The sequence below is a fragment of the Prionailurus viverrinus genome, chromosome B2, assembly GCF_022837055.1.
Source record: "Prionailurus viverrinus isolate Anna chromosome B2, UM_Priviv_1.0, whole genome shotgun sequence".
Lineage (NCBI taxonomy): Eukaryota > Metazoa > Chordata > Mammalia > Carnivora > Felidae > Prionailurus > Prionailurus viverrinus.
In genome coordinates this window covers 143,401,032-143,416,974 of record NC_062565.1, presented here as the reverse complement: position 1 = coordinate 143,416,974, position 15,943 = coordinate 143,401,032, and the positions used below count along the sequence as shown (strand labels likewise).

Sequence of the window (15,943 nt, the reverse complement as noted above, 5' to 3'; positions counted from 1 at the left end):
AAACTAAAGGCTGTTTTGTTTTTCAAAAAACCTGAAAGCCATTGAACAGATTGCTCCAGTGATCATTACAGAGTGCCGTCTGCTCCCGCCATCCGCTCCTCCCCACAGGCCTGGGAATCCCAGTGCTGCAGCTCTGGAAGCAAATGCTTTCTGAAGCAGGGGAAGAGGAACAGACGGCAGTGTTTGCCGCCTTCAGCCAAGTTCCAAGACGGCTGTGTCTGTAGCCCTTCCAGGTTTTAACTACCAAAGCGATCACTTATTTGTGAAAGCAGCCAGGCATCTGCCACATCCCCGTGCAACAGCGCTCATGCACTCTGGGGGATGCTGCTACCTGTTCCTTCAGAGGCTCCCACGCTCTTCTAAAGACTCTGGGGCCAGACTCTCTCTAGGACACCTTCCAGCTTTAAGCCTTAGAGCTGAAAGCTCCAAAATAAAAACGGGCACCTACCATTGTAAAGCAGCAGCAGAGGCAAAAGAATGGACATCCACTTCTGCTCCATCCCCCAGTCTCTCATGGAAAACTTCCGGAGGGAATGGGCAAACAGGCACTGCAGACCAAATCAGGCACTTGAGTTACTGTTTTTGCGTATACCTTGCTTAGTATCGTGGTAAGCCGTCCCAATTGGTCAGCCAAACCTCGAAGTTGACCCCCTTGTTGCACTGCCTGCTGAGACCATCAGTGCCAACGGAGAGGAGATGGTGAATGTCTGCCAAGGGGCCACGGGTAAGATGGCCACAAGCTGTTCTCGTAGTGGCAGGTGGGGACAGAGAATATATACCGGCCATAACCCCTCTGCAAAAGGGAAGAGGACCCACCCTCCTCCTTCCCGGACAGGCTACTTCTATAAGGCCGGCCCCACAGAGCCACACAGAGGACCTCCCTGGGGACAGGCCACACGCTCCCAGCCATGCAACATCTGATGACTATAGCTTGTAAGGAGGGCACTGGGGGGTCCCCGAACAAAAACCAAGAGAATGAGGCTAATAACTATGGTCACTAGATGTGTATGTTTTCAAACACGTCCCTGAAGAAGGTGTACTGATTGAGCCATGGAAGTTTCTTTCAAGTACTTTAACACATTACACTATCTGTATAAGAAGACCTGGAGTTTTTTGTTTTGTTTTTCTGTAATCTACATATGCCAATGATTTTCTGAGCAATCTGGTCTTCCTGGGCCAATGGGCCATTTCTCCTGGTCTGTTAGGCTCAGGCTCATGTCTCTGGTTTATGAACATAGTGCCCTGGGTGCCAGCTCTTTGGGCCCCAGAGTGTGGCAGCAGCAACTCAGACATTAGAGATGCTTCAAGAAACAGCAAAGATTTCTGCTGGCCAAATATAAATGGCACTTCTCCACTTTCCTTTAGTAGTTCACTTGGGGAGCCCAGAGCATGGCCGGGAATGCAATGCAATCCCCAGCTCTCTGCATATTCTACTATACTCCAGAGGCCATGTCCCACCCTCCATCCACACCCAGGTCCCATGTCACCACCATCTGGCACTTTTCTCACGTGCCTACCCCCCACGAGCCTATGTCCTGCTGTGTTCCGTCAGATTGTAAAGCACCAAGTGATCCCTGGGTGGCGACTGGAGTGGCCACCACCGCAAAGACTCAACAGATCTCTTGAATGTCACACCCTCTGCATCAGCAAGCGGCAAGCAGCTGATGGGCAGAACACCACCCTTTGGATGGCACTAAGTACCAAGGCACACCCCCTCCTCCTCCAGTTTTAAATTCTCATCAGCACTGATGGGGCCTTTGTGGGGAACATTTGTGCTTTAAGGGTAAGCATTTTCCCCAAAGTCACAGGGTGCTTCTGGATGCTGAACTCAGACCGCAAATGAGACAGAAGCTTGCACTTCCAAACCCACTCATCTGAGGCCTGCCTCCTGAAAACGCCCAAAGACTGAAAGGTCTCATACGATTTCCCACATGTAAAAACCAAAGAATGTCCCTGCTGTATCTGCCTACATGCAAAGAAGATGATTCAAACAAGTTAGGTTAAATGGCACACAGGTTAAATGACATGGTCTTTGCATTCTGATGAGCATTTACTTAAATGTCAGCAATCTGTAATCACTATTACATGGAAGTTCTTCCGTCGTTCTTTTTGCCCTGCAGCATCCTAGCAGACATACAGAATATTTGGTAATATCAGGTTGGCCCATTGGATGGAGCGTCTCAGAGTTCAGATAAATCTCCTGTGTGGGTCATATGTCCGTAATCATCATTCATAAAGTAACTCTGCCCTTGTTAGGATCCTGACGTGGTCTGTCAGGCAAACAGGACTTACAGTGACAATGAAGGTAAGCACCACAAAGACGAATCGGAACCAAATTTCCAATTGGGAAAATGCAGGGTCATAAGTCTTCCACTAAAATGCAAAGTAGGAAAATAATTTGAAAAGATATATGCATCTAAAAGGAAGTACACCAGATTATTAATAATAGTTCTGTCTTGATATGAGGCTTTAATTTTAAATGTTCTCTTTCCTTATACTTTCTCATATGTTCTAAAATTTTAACAGTAAATTTTTATGTTAAAGAGCACAGACTTAAGAAAATCTTAATTATCAAACATTGAAAATAGTTTTAAATGGTTTGCACTAATGATAAATCTGGCAGACAAATCATTCTGTAATCACAAGAGCATTTTGCTTTTAAACCTGATTTTGAAAATTAACACTGTCAATCCCTTTATTAGAAAAAGCTACGCTTTCCATTAAAAGAAACAGATTCTTAAAAGATGCGAAAATGTGAGTAGGTAGGATGTTCTAAAAAAAATAAGTGAAACATACAAATATGAATCTGAAACCAAAAGCACAATGGAACTACAGGTGTCAGCTCTCATGCTGAGTAGATTCACCCCTATCAAGTGTACACCTCACACAGCTGAGGATGCAGGCAACACATGCCAATGGCAGGCAGAAGGCAGCCCTTCCAACCTCAGTCACCAGCCAGATTTACCACCAGACCCCAGGGCACTGCACTGGGCCAATGAGCCCTAGTGTGTTAATGCATGGAATTCAAATCATCTGAGCAATTAAAAAAAAATCTACTTCAGAACAGAGTTACAGACATGACATTTACCTTGCTTACCTGAAACATTTAAAATACACACATACACACACAGGTAAGTAAACACACACACAACCTAAAACCCTGGACAGATGTAATGAAGGACAATAATCTCTGGCTGATAAGAGCGGTACACCCTCCAGCTGCCCCAAGCCATGGCAGGGAGGGAGCCCAAGCAGAGCATCACGAACACACCTGCTGGGAGTCCAGGAAGACAATCCACCGGCTGCGATTCAAAGGACAGAGTACAGAGAGGAGAGCTGTAAGAGAGAGACCTGGATACCTGCCAAAGACTGTCCTTGTCACATCTCCACCTGAACACTGATCAGGGCATGAGTGTGAGTAAACCACCTACCGCTGGAAGAAAAAAATCTCTGAAATGGATCACTGGCACTCACAGAGGGCCAGTAATAGTGCCTGCTTTCACAGACAGAAAAAAACACACAAAGAGGCACAAATGCTCTCACCCCAGTGGTGAGAAAAAAAGTATCCTTAGATTTCATGCTGCTTTGGCCCTATTTAGTGAAGTTTAAAAGACCTAAAAAAAAAAAAAAAAATCAATCCATTTCCAAGTAACTTGACAACATCCCAGAACAAAGCTCAAGGATTATTTATAAGAATATTGGCACAAAAACAGACACATAGACTAATGGAATAGAATAGAAACCCCAGAACTAGACCCACAAACGTATGGCCAACTCATCTTTGACAAAGCAGGAAAGAACATCCAATGGAAGGATTATTTATAAGAATACAAAATCTAACATCAATAATGTCTGGCATTCAATAAAAAATACCACACATGTAACACTGTGTCAATTATACTCAAAAAAAGAAAGGAAAAAGAAAAATACTAAACATGTAAAAAAACAAGAAAAATGGAACCATAACAAGGAAAAAACTAATCAATCAAAATTGCCCCAGGTATCACAGATGATATAGAATTAGCAGATAAGGACAGTGAGAAGCTGGAGGAAAGTCTGAACATGTGAGGGAGAAACCTGGAAATGGAACAAGAGCAGAATAGACATTGCAGAGATGAGAGAATGTGGAGACATGACAGGAGAAGTGATTTCAAATGAACTGGAGCAAAAAATAAACAGAACACCAGTAAGTACGAGACGACTTCAAATGGCCTAATAGATGTATATTTGAATTTCTCAGGGGGGTGGTAAACAAGAGGATGAAACAAAATATGTGAAGAAGTAATGAGCAAAACTTTTCCAAATTTAATGAAAACTATGAAATCACAAATCCAAGAACTCAATGAACGCTAAGTAAGAAAAACATGAAGAAAAGTACACCAAGGAACACCAAAATCAAATTGTTTAAATCAGTAAAAGAGAAACATCTTAAAAGCGGGGGTAGAGGGGGAGGAGAGGAGCACCAGCACAGGGTCAAAGATACGGACAGCATATTTCTTGCCAGAAAAACATAAGCTAGAAGACATTCTCAAAGTGCTGCAGATTAAAATCACAATGCAATACCACTATACACCTATTAGAATGGCCAAAATTAAAAACACAACCATACCAAGTATTGATGAGGATATGATGCAACTGGAGCATTCTCATACACAGCTGGCAGAATGTAAAACAATATAACCACTTTGGAAAAAGTCTGTCAGTTTCTTAAACAAACATACCCCTACCATATGACCCAGCCACTCTGATCCTAGGAATTCATCCAAGAGAAATGAAAGCACACGTCCATACAGAGATTTATACACTGATGTTCACAACAGCTTTATTTATAAGAGCCGTAAACTGGAGACAATCTAAGTGTCCATTAGTGAGTGAATGGATGAAGAAATTCTGCTGTGTCCACATACCAGAATATTACCCAGCAACAAAAAGGAATGAACTGATACACCCAACATCATCAATTAATCTCAAAATAATTATGCTGGATGAAAAGTAAGATTGTGTTTATATAAAATTCTAAAAAAATACAAATGAATCTGTAAGGAAAACAGATCAGTGGTGGCCAGGGGACAGAAGGTAAGAGGAGGAAGAGACATGAGGGAACTTTTAGGAAGTGAGGGGGTATGCATATTATCTTGATTACGGTGACTTTTTCCCAGGTATGTATGTATGTTAAAAGGGATCCAATCTGGGGCGCCTCGGTGGCTAGGTCGGTTAGGCGTCCGACTTCAGCTGAGGTCACGATCTCGAGGTCCGTGAGTTCGAGCCCCGCATCGGGCTCTGGGCTGATGGCTCGGAGCCTGGAGCCTGCTTCCGATTCTGTGTCTCCCTCTCTCTCTGCCCCTCCCCCGTTCATGCTCTGTCTCTCTCTGTCTCAAAAATAAATAAAAACGTTTAAAAAAATTTTTTTAAAAAGGGATCAAATCTTATATTTTAAATATGTGCCCTACCCTGTATGTAAATTATGCTTCAGTAAAGCCATCAAACAAAAACCAACAATTAACAATCAGTGTTAATGAGAAAGTAGCAATTATGAGCACTGATGGGGGTATCAATGGGAACAGAATATTCAAATAGAAAAAAGTACAATACGTATCTTAGCTGAAAAAACAGATTTAAGACATAATCAAGAAGAGAAAGAAAAAGTGTTAACGTTAGGCAAAAAGTCACAAAATACGTTTAAAGTTAACAGTGAAGAAAGTAAGTTTTTCACCTTCAGGAGACTGTAACTCTTCAGAAAGGAAATAACTATGGACCCCCACTGAAGGAGGGAAATTCTGTTTTAAAGATTGTCAGAACAGTATAAAACTCACTCACTTTCAAAATTAACACTAGAAAACAATGCCCTGAACACTGGGTTGACAGCTGGTGCACGGTGGACACTCAAAACTGTACTGCACTCAATCCAGTCTTCCTTTGCTCCTGCTGTACCTTTCCCTGTCCTTCCCGATCCAGGGAAACCATGTTCACATAGCATTTATCTCTGGGAGGATGCCTTCACTAGCAGCAGCTGAGTTCCTCGGAGACCCGACCAGCCTCACGGCTCAGTCTGGCATTCACTTGTGCCAAGGGCTTGAAAAGTCTTTCTTTTCCTTCAAGTGAGCCCAAGAAGAATGCAGGAAGTTCAGAGAACATGGCCCTGGCCCCTCCACCTCAAACAATGGATCCAGTGATGCCAGGCCCACTGGGATTCTGTCAATCAGTTGGCCAGTGCCTGTGCCAGTGCCATGATTAGGACCACAGCCACTGCATGGACCTCATTCTATGGAATTAGGGAGTTTTGTCTTTGTGTTTTCTTTTAAGTGTGAATATGTATATTTGAGATTAAAAAGGAAATAAGTAAAAGAAAGCAAACAGAAAACACTCAGGCTCTAGACATTTACTGTGAAATCTTCAGAGCCATCAATCCATTCACTGGCATGTGTGTTAAGGTCCTTTGGCCTTCACAAAGCCGCCTTTGTCCTTTCAGAGATTGGGCTCACCCTGCAATACCACAAACTGACTTTGGAACAAGTATCCATTTTATGCCCTAGGCCACTTCTCCCTAAGCAGAATCTAGAGAGTTTTGGTCCAGTTTCTCCATTCATCCATTCAACATTTGTTGAGCACCTATTCTGACTATATGCAAGCAAATATGATGTCAAATATGGTGCAGACAGGAAACACTAACAAACAAAATCAGAAAAATGCCTCCAGGAGCTAATGTTCTGGCAGAGAACATATACTCTATGATAACCTTCAAGCCCTTTGACTAGGAAAGCCACAGGAACACACAGGGGTGGGGGCACATTAGGGTACAGGCTGCTCAAGTAGGTGGTATTCCCAGAAACCTAATGGAACTGGTTCACAGCCCACTTGAAAACCAATATAAAAGATTATACACAGAAATATCTGGAGGGGAAGAACTTTTGTAATGTCCTATTAGAACAACATATCAAGAGTGATCCAAGAATCCAGTCAGTGCTTATCAAAGTGCTGCCTGCTGCCAGACCTCTCAATTCACATGAAAACTGGAGGGCGTCCACTGGATGGAAAACTGAAGGACTTGGGAACATTAGCTGTTGTTTTCATCTCATCTACCAGTGAAAGGCTGTGGCTTAGGAAGAAAAAGAAGGAAATGCGAACAGCTGGCTGCAGTGTCGCTCAAGAATCAACCAGAAGGTATTTAATTAGAGGGGAAAATGCCCAGCTTGGCCCTGAAGACACAGGGAACTGATGTGATGCGGGTGGAGGTGTTCACAAAGCTCAGGAGAAAATGACAGGCAAGTGAGTAAAAGCAATCTGCACCATGTCTAAAGTCTACACTCCACTGCATATGCAGAGCATGGCCAATAGAACAAACCTTTTTAAAAAACACCAGAGATAAGCGCCATCTCCCACATACCTTAAGGCCTGCAGGGTGGTCTTGACTTGAACATGGTAATGGGGTGTGGGCAAGAGGTACTCAGAAGAACAGCTGATAGAAGAAGCAGAGATGGAAGGACTGCCACTCTACTTCAAGCAGATATGAATGTAAGTGGAAATCAATGAACCAGATGTTCACGGAGCATGGGAATGAAAACGAAAGGAGCGAAATCAAGCTTCTCAAAGTAAGGGTACATAGCCTCAACAACCACACCAGATGGAAGATAAAACCCACACAGCAGGCAAGACAGGAAAAGGGCATCAACCATCTAGGTGTCTGCTTAAGGACAGACGTCTTCTGCCAAAAACGTAGCATGTGAATACTTGGGGCCTGCCCTCGTGACGATTCTCTCTCCCAGTAGGTTGGAGCAGCAACCAGGGTAATTTTCACCCTGAACACGACTTCTATCAATGAGAAAGAACTGGGGAAGCCCAGGGGAAGATGCCCACATGGACCTGCAGCTCTTGGGGAAGAGCCACAGCCACCACCCCACACAGGGAGAACACAGAACTCAAGTCTCCAAATGCCAAAGGCTTCCTAGAAAACACCAAACAACAGGAATAGAATAATACATCAAATTCTGTCAAAGAAGCAAGGACAGTCTAAAGAATGTGGTTAAACAGGCACCAACCTGCTGAGCTCTGATTTTTAATCACATATATCTTGTTAAGTTTTTACTGAAAGGTAACATACCTATGAAAACCTGTATGCATACCCTAAGTGTACAACTCAATGAACTGTCACAAATGGAACACACCAGTGTGGACAGCATTCCGATCAAGAAACAGCATCACAGCACCCCCAGAAGTCCCTCCCCATATGCCCCCTTCAAGTCACTAACCTACCCGAGTAACACTAATCCTGATTTAACAGCACAGATTCATTTGCCTGTTCATATAACTTATATAAATGGAATCACACACTGTGTGCTATTGTGTTCATCATCATGCTTGTGAAAGTCATCCCTAAGGCTGCACGTAGCTGTAACCACTCCTCCTCACAGCCATACATACTCCGTTACAGGAAAGGACGTGCCACTATGAGCATTCCTTTTATTAATGGGTACAGTTTGGAGCTATTAAGAACCATGTTGCTAAGACATGAACAATGAAATGCATGTCTTCTGGTTGATGTTTGTGCATTTCTGGTGTATCAGTTTACACTTCCACTAGTGGAGCACAGGAGCTCTGGCTGCTAGGCGGCCTGGCCAGCGTTGGCATCTTTTTGACTTTGTTATGTTAGCCATTTGGTGCATGTATGATAGCATCACTGACATACTTTTTAAATGTATTTCATTTGTTACACTTTGTTTACTTCTGAGAAGGAAATGAAGTCAGCTTATAATAAAAAGACAGATTAGACAGGAACAAGTTTTAAAGTTTTTTAAATGGCAAAACTGTAAAGAAAGAGGGCAAATAATCACACCAGAAACCTATATCAGGATATTAGTAATTGTCACAATTCAGCATAAAACTGGTATTTCTGAAATTTCCAGCAGCTAATAGCAAAAGTGACATGTGACAAGCTATATACCTTTCAGTCTCTAGTAAAAGGAGTTTATAACAAATGGTCAAAAAGAATCCTATATGGAGGTTTAGATCAGTGTTCACAACATAATGGATATTTTTCAACAGCAGTTTTATAAAGATACAGAAGTACTTTGGGTAAGGTTCTCTGATTTCTCAATGCATCTCTGTATGAGGTTTAGACATAACAGTAAATTGTGATTTACTGAGGTAGCTCTTCAATAACTAAGCTTCTTAGAATGAATTGCCAGAGGGTATCTTGGACTTCCTCTTTTAAATATCAGTTGTCTCAGGAGCCTTTTAAAAAAAATAATTTTCACTTCTGATTATAAAGGTAGTAAAAAGCTCATTATTAACACACATACACATACACACACACACACACACACACACACACACACACACACAGGGGCACCTGGGTGGCTCAGCTGATAAAGCATCCAACTTTAGCTCAGGTCACGATCTCAAGGTTCAGGAATTTGAGCCCCACATCGGGCTCTGTGCTGATGGCTTGGAGGCTGGAGCCTGCTTTGAATTCTGTGTCTCCCTCTCTCTCTGCCCCACCCTCCCCCCCTTTCTCTCTCTCTCAGAGATAAATAAACATATTTTAAAAAAAGAAAAGAAGAAATCAAACAATAAACCCACCACCCAAAGATAGCTTTCTAGAGTTTTCTATAATAAAAAATATTAATCAATACTTTTAATTCATACACTTTTTCTTTTCTTTTTTTAAATCAATAGCAGTTTGTGGTATTTAATATATTTTGTGACTAGTTCATTATTTTAACAGCTACAGAAAAACTAATCTATTTATTTAACCAGAACTCTACTGAAATACAGATTACCCACAACTTCCTGCTACGAAAAATAGAAATCTTTGTACATTTCTAATTATTTCCTTAGAATAAATTCACAGAAGTAGAATTACTAGGTCAAAAAAGAACATGCACATAAAGGCTTTGCTACACCACCAAACTGCCCCCAACACTGAAATCAATTTACACCATTAAACTGTACGAGAGAATGTATGCCCCTGCATCTCACTGACCTTAGATGTTATTTTTCTTGTGGGTATTTTCACCACTTTCCAGGTTAAAATAAGACATTTCTAGGGGCACATGGGTGGCTCAGTTGGTTAGGCATCCGACTTCAGCTCAGGTCATGATTTCAGTGTGTGAGTTTGAGCCCCATGTCAGGCTCTGTGATAACACCTCAGAGCCTGTAGCCTGCTTCAAGTTCTGTGTCTCCCTCTCTCTCTGCCCCTCCCATGCGCGCGCTCTCGCTCTCTCTCTCTCTCTCTCTCTCTCTCAAAAATAAACAAACATTCAAAAAATTTAAAAAAAAAAGACATTTCTTTCTGAATTCTCTGACCCTTGGGTTTATAAGCAAGGATAAAAACCAAAGTCCGCTGGCCATCTGAATTTCTTAATTTGTGAAGTGCTATGGTGTTATCCTTCAATTCAACCCAGATATATTTATTTCAGGCTTAACTGTTTCCAGGCACACTGTTGGGTACTGGGAATACAGAAATGTACAAAAATGTAGAAAAATCTTAGGTGACATCCCTCACAAATCCCAAGGGTCTTATGTATTAGCATTCTGGACTTCCTGAAGAGCGCCACCCAAAACAAAGCTCTGCCTATTGGCATTCAAGGTGAGCTGTTCTGACAGCAACTTCCTCATTGACTCCCCCAGTGAGATCACATCACCTGCCTTCTTTAGCAACAGTGGAATGACATGTACCAAGTTTATCTGAGATATGTATCAAATTATTTGGGAAGAATTCCCAGAGAAAATAAAATAGATACAAAAGATGAAAGGAGAGAACCTCAATCAAAAACAAACAAGAGTCCAAACCCATGTAACAGGGTCAGGGTGAACTAAGCCTGGGGGAGAGCTGCTGAGAACTTTGGTAAAGGCCTTCAGGGGGTGATGCTCCTATAAAGATGAAAAGGAGAGGTCCCCTGTCTGAGAAACATGGTGCTCTTTGTTTTCTGCATTCTTGATTCCAGGTAATTCTGAAATAGCAAAGTCTAAAGCACAGATGATTAGCACAAGACAGGATCAGCAAGGGTGAGCTTGGGGCATCTGTCTCAGACCCTATGAACTTGAGGACACAGGCAGAATGCTGGCCAGACTTTCTGAGGACAAAGCTCTAGGAAATCTTCATACGACAAAGAACAGAATCCAGATTCAAACTCAAAAGATCAGGAGAGGCTAGACCAAAAGTCAAAGCTGCTGAAAAGAAATTCAAGAGCAAAGTGTTAAGGTCTGAGCAGAGTCTAAGAATTGTTACAAACTAACCAAAGAAGCAGAGAATGAAAAAGGCCAGACTCAACAGCAGTTACAGTGGAAAAAGTCCAAGGAGTCCTTACCAGCAGGCAGCACACAAGCCGACAGGTGAGGAGGCTGCCAGAGGAGCCAGCTGTCTGGTTCCAGCAGCACCTGGAGGGCCACCTACTCCTTCTGCTTGACAAGCAGCCGTCCCCTTGGCCAGGCTGACACGGGCAGCCACAGAAAGGAAACCCAGGAGCCCGAGAGGCACAGAAGCCACCCCGAGGACCATGTCAAGGAAGAACCTCAGAGGGACCGAGACAACATTTTTAAATATCTGCAAAGCCATCACATAGGTACAGAATAAAAGTCACTCCAGGGTAGTCTGGAGACAGAAAGTGAAAAAATAAGTAATATGAACGTTAACAGGTGCCATTTGTTGAGCGCCTACGATGAACAGGCACTATGAATGATTCCGAGCCTGGCTGACCTCCAGAGGCCCCCCGGGAAAATGGGGACCACAGGCACCAGTACAGAGGTGGGGCGGGTGAGGCCATGCATGTCAAGACCGCAGAAGAGGGCCTACACGTCAAACCTCTCAGGAGAGGGTGCCCGTCAGTCCACATAAAAACCCTCACATGAACGTTCACAGCAGCATTATTCATAAAAGCCCCAAATGGAAATATCCCAAATGCCCATCAAGCAATGAGCAGACACACAAAATGCAGTCCACCCACACAGTGAACCATCACGCAGCAGAGAGAGAATGAAGTGCTGACGTCCTCAAGAGCACAGATGAACTCTTGAAAGTACTATGCTTCAGGAGAGAAGTCAGTCACAAAAGACCACACATGGTAAGAATCCAGTCACATGAAATGTCCCCAACAGGCTAATCCACAGAGACAGAAAGAAGGTGAGTGACTTCTCAGTCCCTCAGGGACGGGGGAGGGAGGAATGGGGAGTGGCTGCCCCCAGGCTGCTTCTAGGGGATGTGAGGTCTGGCTCAATAAAAGACTGCTTTTCAAAAGGAACCCATTACCACCTTCATTTGATCCACAGGCTTTGTGAGGCAGCTAGTTTACAGATAAGAAACAGAGGAAACAGAATCTGCTCATGGTGCCAGGATCTAAACCAGCTCAAAGCCATACTCCCGGTCACTGTGCTGGTTATACCGTGGAACAAACGAACGGAAGGAACAAAGAGGTTGATTTCAGCGGGGCACAAGACTGGGAAATCTAACCCTGCAAGCTGCACACCGGGTGGGCCCTGTGAGAGCAGTGCCCGAGCCTCACCGCAGGTCCCAGCGGAGCCCAAGGGCAGACCACAAGCAAGGTGAAGGGGGTCCCACCTGTTCGGCTACCAGGAGGGTGCACCTGACAACCTCTTCCTGACCTTCCAACTGGAAGGCTACTCTCTATTCTCTCTGTTCTGAATCTCAGAACACCACAAAGGCTTTCTAATTTCATGTTGTTCCTTTAAGCTATTCTTGGTTCCGTATATTTAAGAAATTATGGTTTCTCTATAGTTTTTAAAAACTGTGCGTGTCTGCCCTTGTCCCAAATAACAGGATTTCAAAGCTGACATTTATTTCAATCATTTGGCAGAAGGCTGAGAACTAAACAAGCCACGGAGACACTGAGGGCAGCTGGCATACTTACTGTAAAGTTCATTTCCTTGATGGCTAGCTTCAGGTGTTCGAATCCCACAGTCACGGTATACTGAGTGTAATTCAAGTAGCCGAGGTGAGCCACAATAATTTCTGCACACTTCTGCAAAGACACAAGGAAGAGCTGTGTTTTTAAAGCAAGCAAGGTCGGCTCCCCCAGCAATTGACCCATGAAGTAACACATGGCAACGACACAGGAGCACAATGAACCACCTCCAGGGAACTTGCCAGAGCCCAGAAAAATTCAGACATCAGCCAAAAACAATTCTTAGAAAGAAAGAACCAAATGGGTATTTTTGGAAACAAACAAACAATATATGGTTTATAATCATTAGAATCGTTCTACTTTGGATGATTCAGAACAGTGTCACCCGCATAAAAAAGGTAACTACACAATGCAAACCTGCCGTTCACACAAATACAATAGGGTGGGGTGGGGGGTGGTGTAAGCCAAGACACAACAAATCAGACACCCCCCCCCCCACTCTCCTCCCTGCTCACTTCCACAGCTGCTGCACAATATACAGAGTGGACTGCATGCCTCCTCGCCCCAATGCCTGGTCCTTCCTACGCAGAGCCCCTGTAGTCTCTGTTAGGAGGTCAGGCCCACACCTAAGACAAAGGCTGTGGGAACAATGGCTAGTGTGATCACACAGGTGTGTGTGCTCATCTGTCGGCCAAGAGCCCCCCCGTCTTCTGTCTTGTACAACTAGGAACCGGCTCCCCTCTATTCACTGGGGTGGTGGAGCCCTCACTCCGGATGGGGATGTGTACTCGGTGGCCAGGCAGGCAGTGACCTTGGCACAGCCACGCCGCCTGGCACACCCCATCAGAAGTTCTCTCCGTGTCTGACAGCCCAGTCTCTGGGTGGCACCTGTGACAGCTGTGGCTTTGAACAGGGCAGTCACCCCTACCACTGATCAGAGACTCCCCAAGCTAGGAATGTCTGAGGTCAGGGTAGGAAAACAGATCTGGGTGTTCTTAAGAAGCCTTCAAAAGATATGAGGACAATCTGAAGGCAGGGGTGCTGACCTCAGGGCCGGGGAAGAAATCAGAAGAAGGTGGTGTGCCTGCCTTGCCTGGTCTCAGCAAACCCAAATCCACCTTTTGTTCCTCAAAGTCGGGTCACAGGAGGACGCATGGAGAGAGGGGCAGCTAAGTCCTGGGCGTGATCAGGAATGGAGAGGATCGCACTTGTGAAGGTATTCATGTCGCACAGGTGACCACTTCTTACAAATCTGGACTTTCAGGGGACGTTTACGTTAACAACACGGTTATACCTCAGGCTGTACATATCTTCAGGTTTAAAAAAGCTATAGTGAGCCCACCTGATGATCTGGGAGGGAGAGGAGGGGGTCTGAGTTCAAGCTGTGGTTCAAGCACCGATTATGATGTGCTTGTGCAATCACTTGATGAGAGCACAGCAGCCTGTCACCCGCCCGGTGCGGACCACTTGCTACCCGAGGCAGACAGCGTTTTCTCTTCACGTCAAGACAAAGGCAGCGTAAAGGGTGGTTGATATCTCTACAACATAAAAAATCCCATCTTTTTTTAAGTCAGGGCAATGCTCCTGGGAGAGCTAGGGTGGGACCTGCACAGACAGAACAGAACAGAGAAGTCCCCAAGGCGACACAGCGTAAACTGAAGTAGGGCCACCGACAGGAGAGGGGAGACACCGCGGAGAGGCACAAAGGGCCACTGTCAAGGTGCACAGTGTGGCGGGCAGTGCCACAGCAGTGCAGGCAAGCAGCCTCACAGGCAGCCTGGCACTATACAAGGTGCCCGAGTCTTCCTAGTTGGCCTGAGACCTTCCCCAGTTTCAAAGGGAAAGTCCCCCATCCTGGGAACTCCTCAGTCCTCGCAAACCAGAAAGATTAGTCACACCAGCCTTAGGACGAAGTCACTGACCGCCTGTTCGGTGCGAGAAAGAGCAAGGCCAGCTGAGGGCGGACTCCAGCCTTCCCGGGAGTGGAGGCAGGGCCGAGGCCTGAGCAGAGGTCCTTTCAGACCCCGCATCCATCATCCCTCCCGTGTACTGGTGGAGCTAACACAGCACCTACTGGACACAGACACGGCAGGTGCAGGGCCCCATGGGCACCAACACGCAGGCGCTCACATATGATATTCGACTTGATCCTTGCCACTTTATGAGGACGGTCAGGGAAGGCGTAACCCCACCCTGCAGTCAAGGAGAACACGTTACAGGCCGGCCCAGCCCTGCTCCCGTGGGTGATTACAGAGGAGGCAGAACGAGGGTCTGGTCACTTATGTTTCCGGAGCAGCACCTGCCAGGCCCATGAGGCCGACCCAGTGGGCGGAGCTGCCACGCGGTCCCAGGGAGCAGGCCCTGGCAGGGAGGAACCATAGATGCGGGCCAGGGAACCACAGACGGGGGCCAGCCATCCAACAGGAGCCCTGCCATCTGAATCCTTTCCTGCCAGGACAAACAGTCCTGCTCTTCACTCTTCTCAACCGGGCGGTGCGTGGTTGCTAAGGATACACGCTGCACAATAACAAACCACGAGCTGAAATCCTGGCCCCCCCTGTCACTAGCGTCACCTCAGGCAAGTACTCTGACCTTTCGGAGCCTCAGTTTCTTACATAATTTGGGGCTCTGGTAACAGTGCCTGCTCCGTGGGCCTGCTCTGGGGACTCAATGAAACCTGACTGCATGGAAAGCCAGGCATGAGGCCTGTCGGGGAAACCACTTTCCTAACCCTACACTCCAATGCATTCTCTTTTCTGATGTTCCCCATGTTCTCCAGGCCACCTGCTGAGTCCTAGGGAGCTTCCCAGCCCTATACAGAGGGGTTCTGGCTCTCATTCCTGGGATTCCAGCAGAATATGGTGCCAAAAAATAATCGAGAGTGAGGGTTCCTTTCTCACTTTGGACCGCCAGGTTTCCTAACCCATGACCACACAGTACGTCCGAAAGTAGACACTCAAGCAAGCAGGCTGCTCTTCCTAAGGGGCCTGGGCCTCAGCCCCCACAGGTGGATCAGGGTGTTCATCACAGGGCTGACGCCCGAGACCCCGGCAATTCGGAATGACCACGAACAACGGCAGACTTCA

General features: G+C 45.4%; 1 protein-coding gene across 4 annotated transcripts in view; it reads right to left on the bottom strand.

Moving 5' to 3' along the window:
- Nucleotides 1-15,943, bottom strand: part of TMEM181 (transmembrane protein 181) — a 50,160-nt gene that overhangs the window by 10,812 nt on the left and 23,405 nt on the right. For all 4 annotated transcript variants that reach the window (XM_047858997.1, XM_047859001.1, XM_047858999.1 and 1 more), the window contains 3 exons: nucleotides 12,864-12,974; nucleotides 2,293-2,373; nucleotides 449-548 (listed from right to left, as the gene is read on the bottom strand). In XM_047858997.1, coding sequence (XP_047714953.1) covers nucleotides 449-548; nucleotides 2,293-2,373; nucleotides 12,864-12,974 — 292 coding nt within the window. The remainder of the gene's footprint in view (nucleotides 1-448; nucleotides 549-2,292; nucleotides 2,374-12,863; nucleotides 12,975-15,943) is intronic.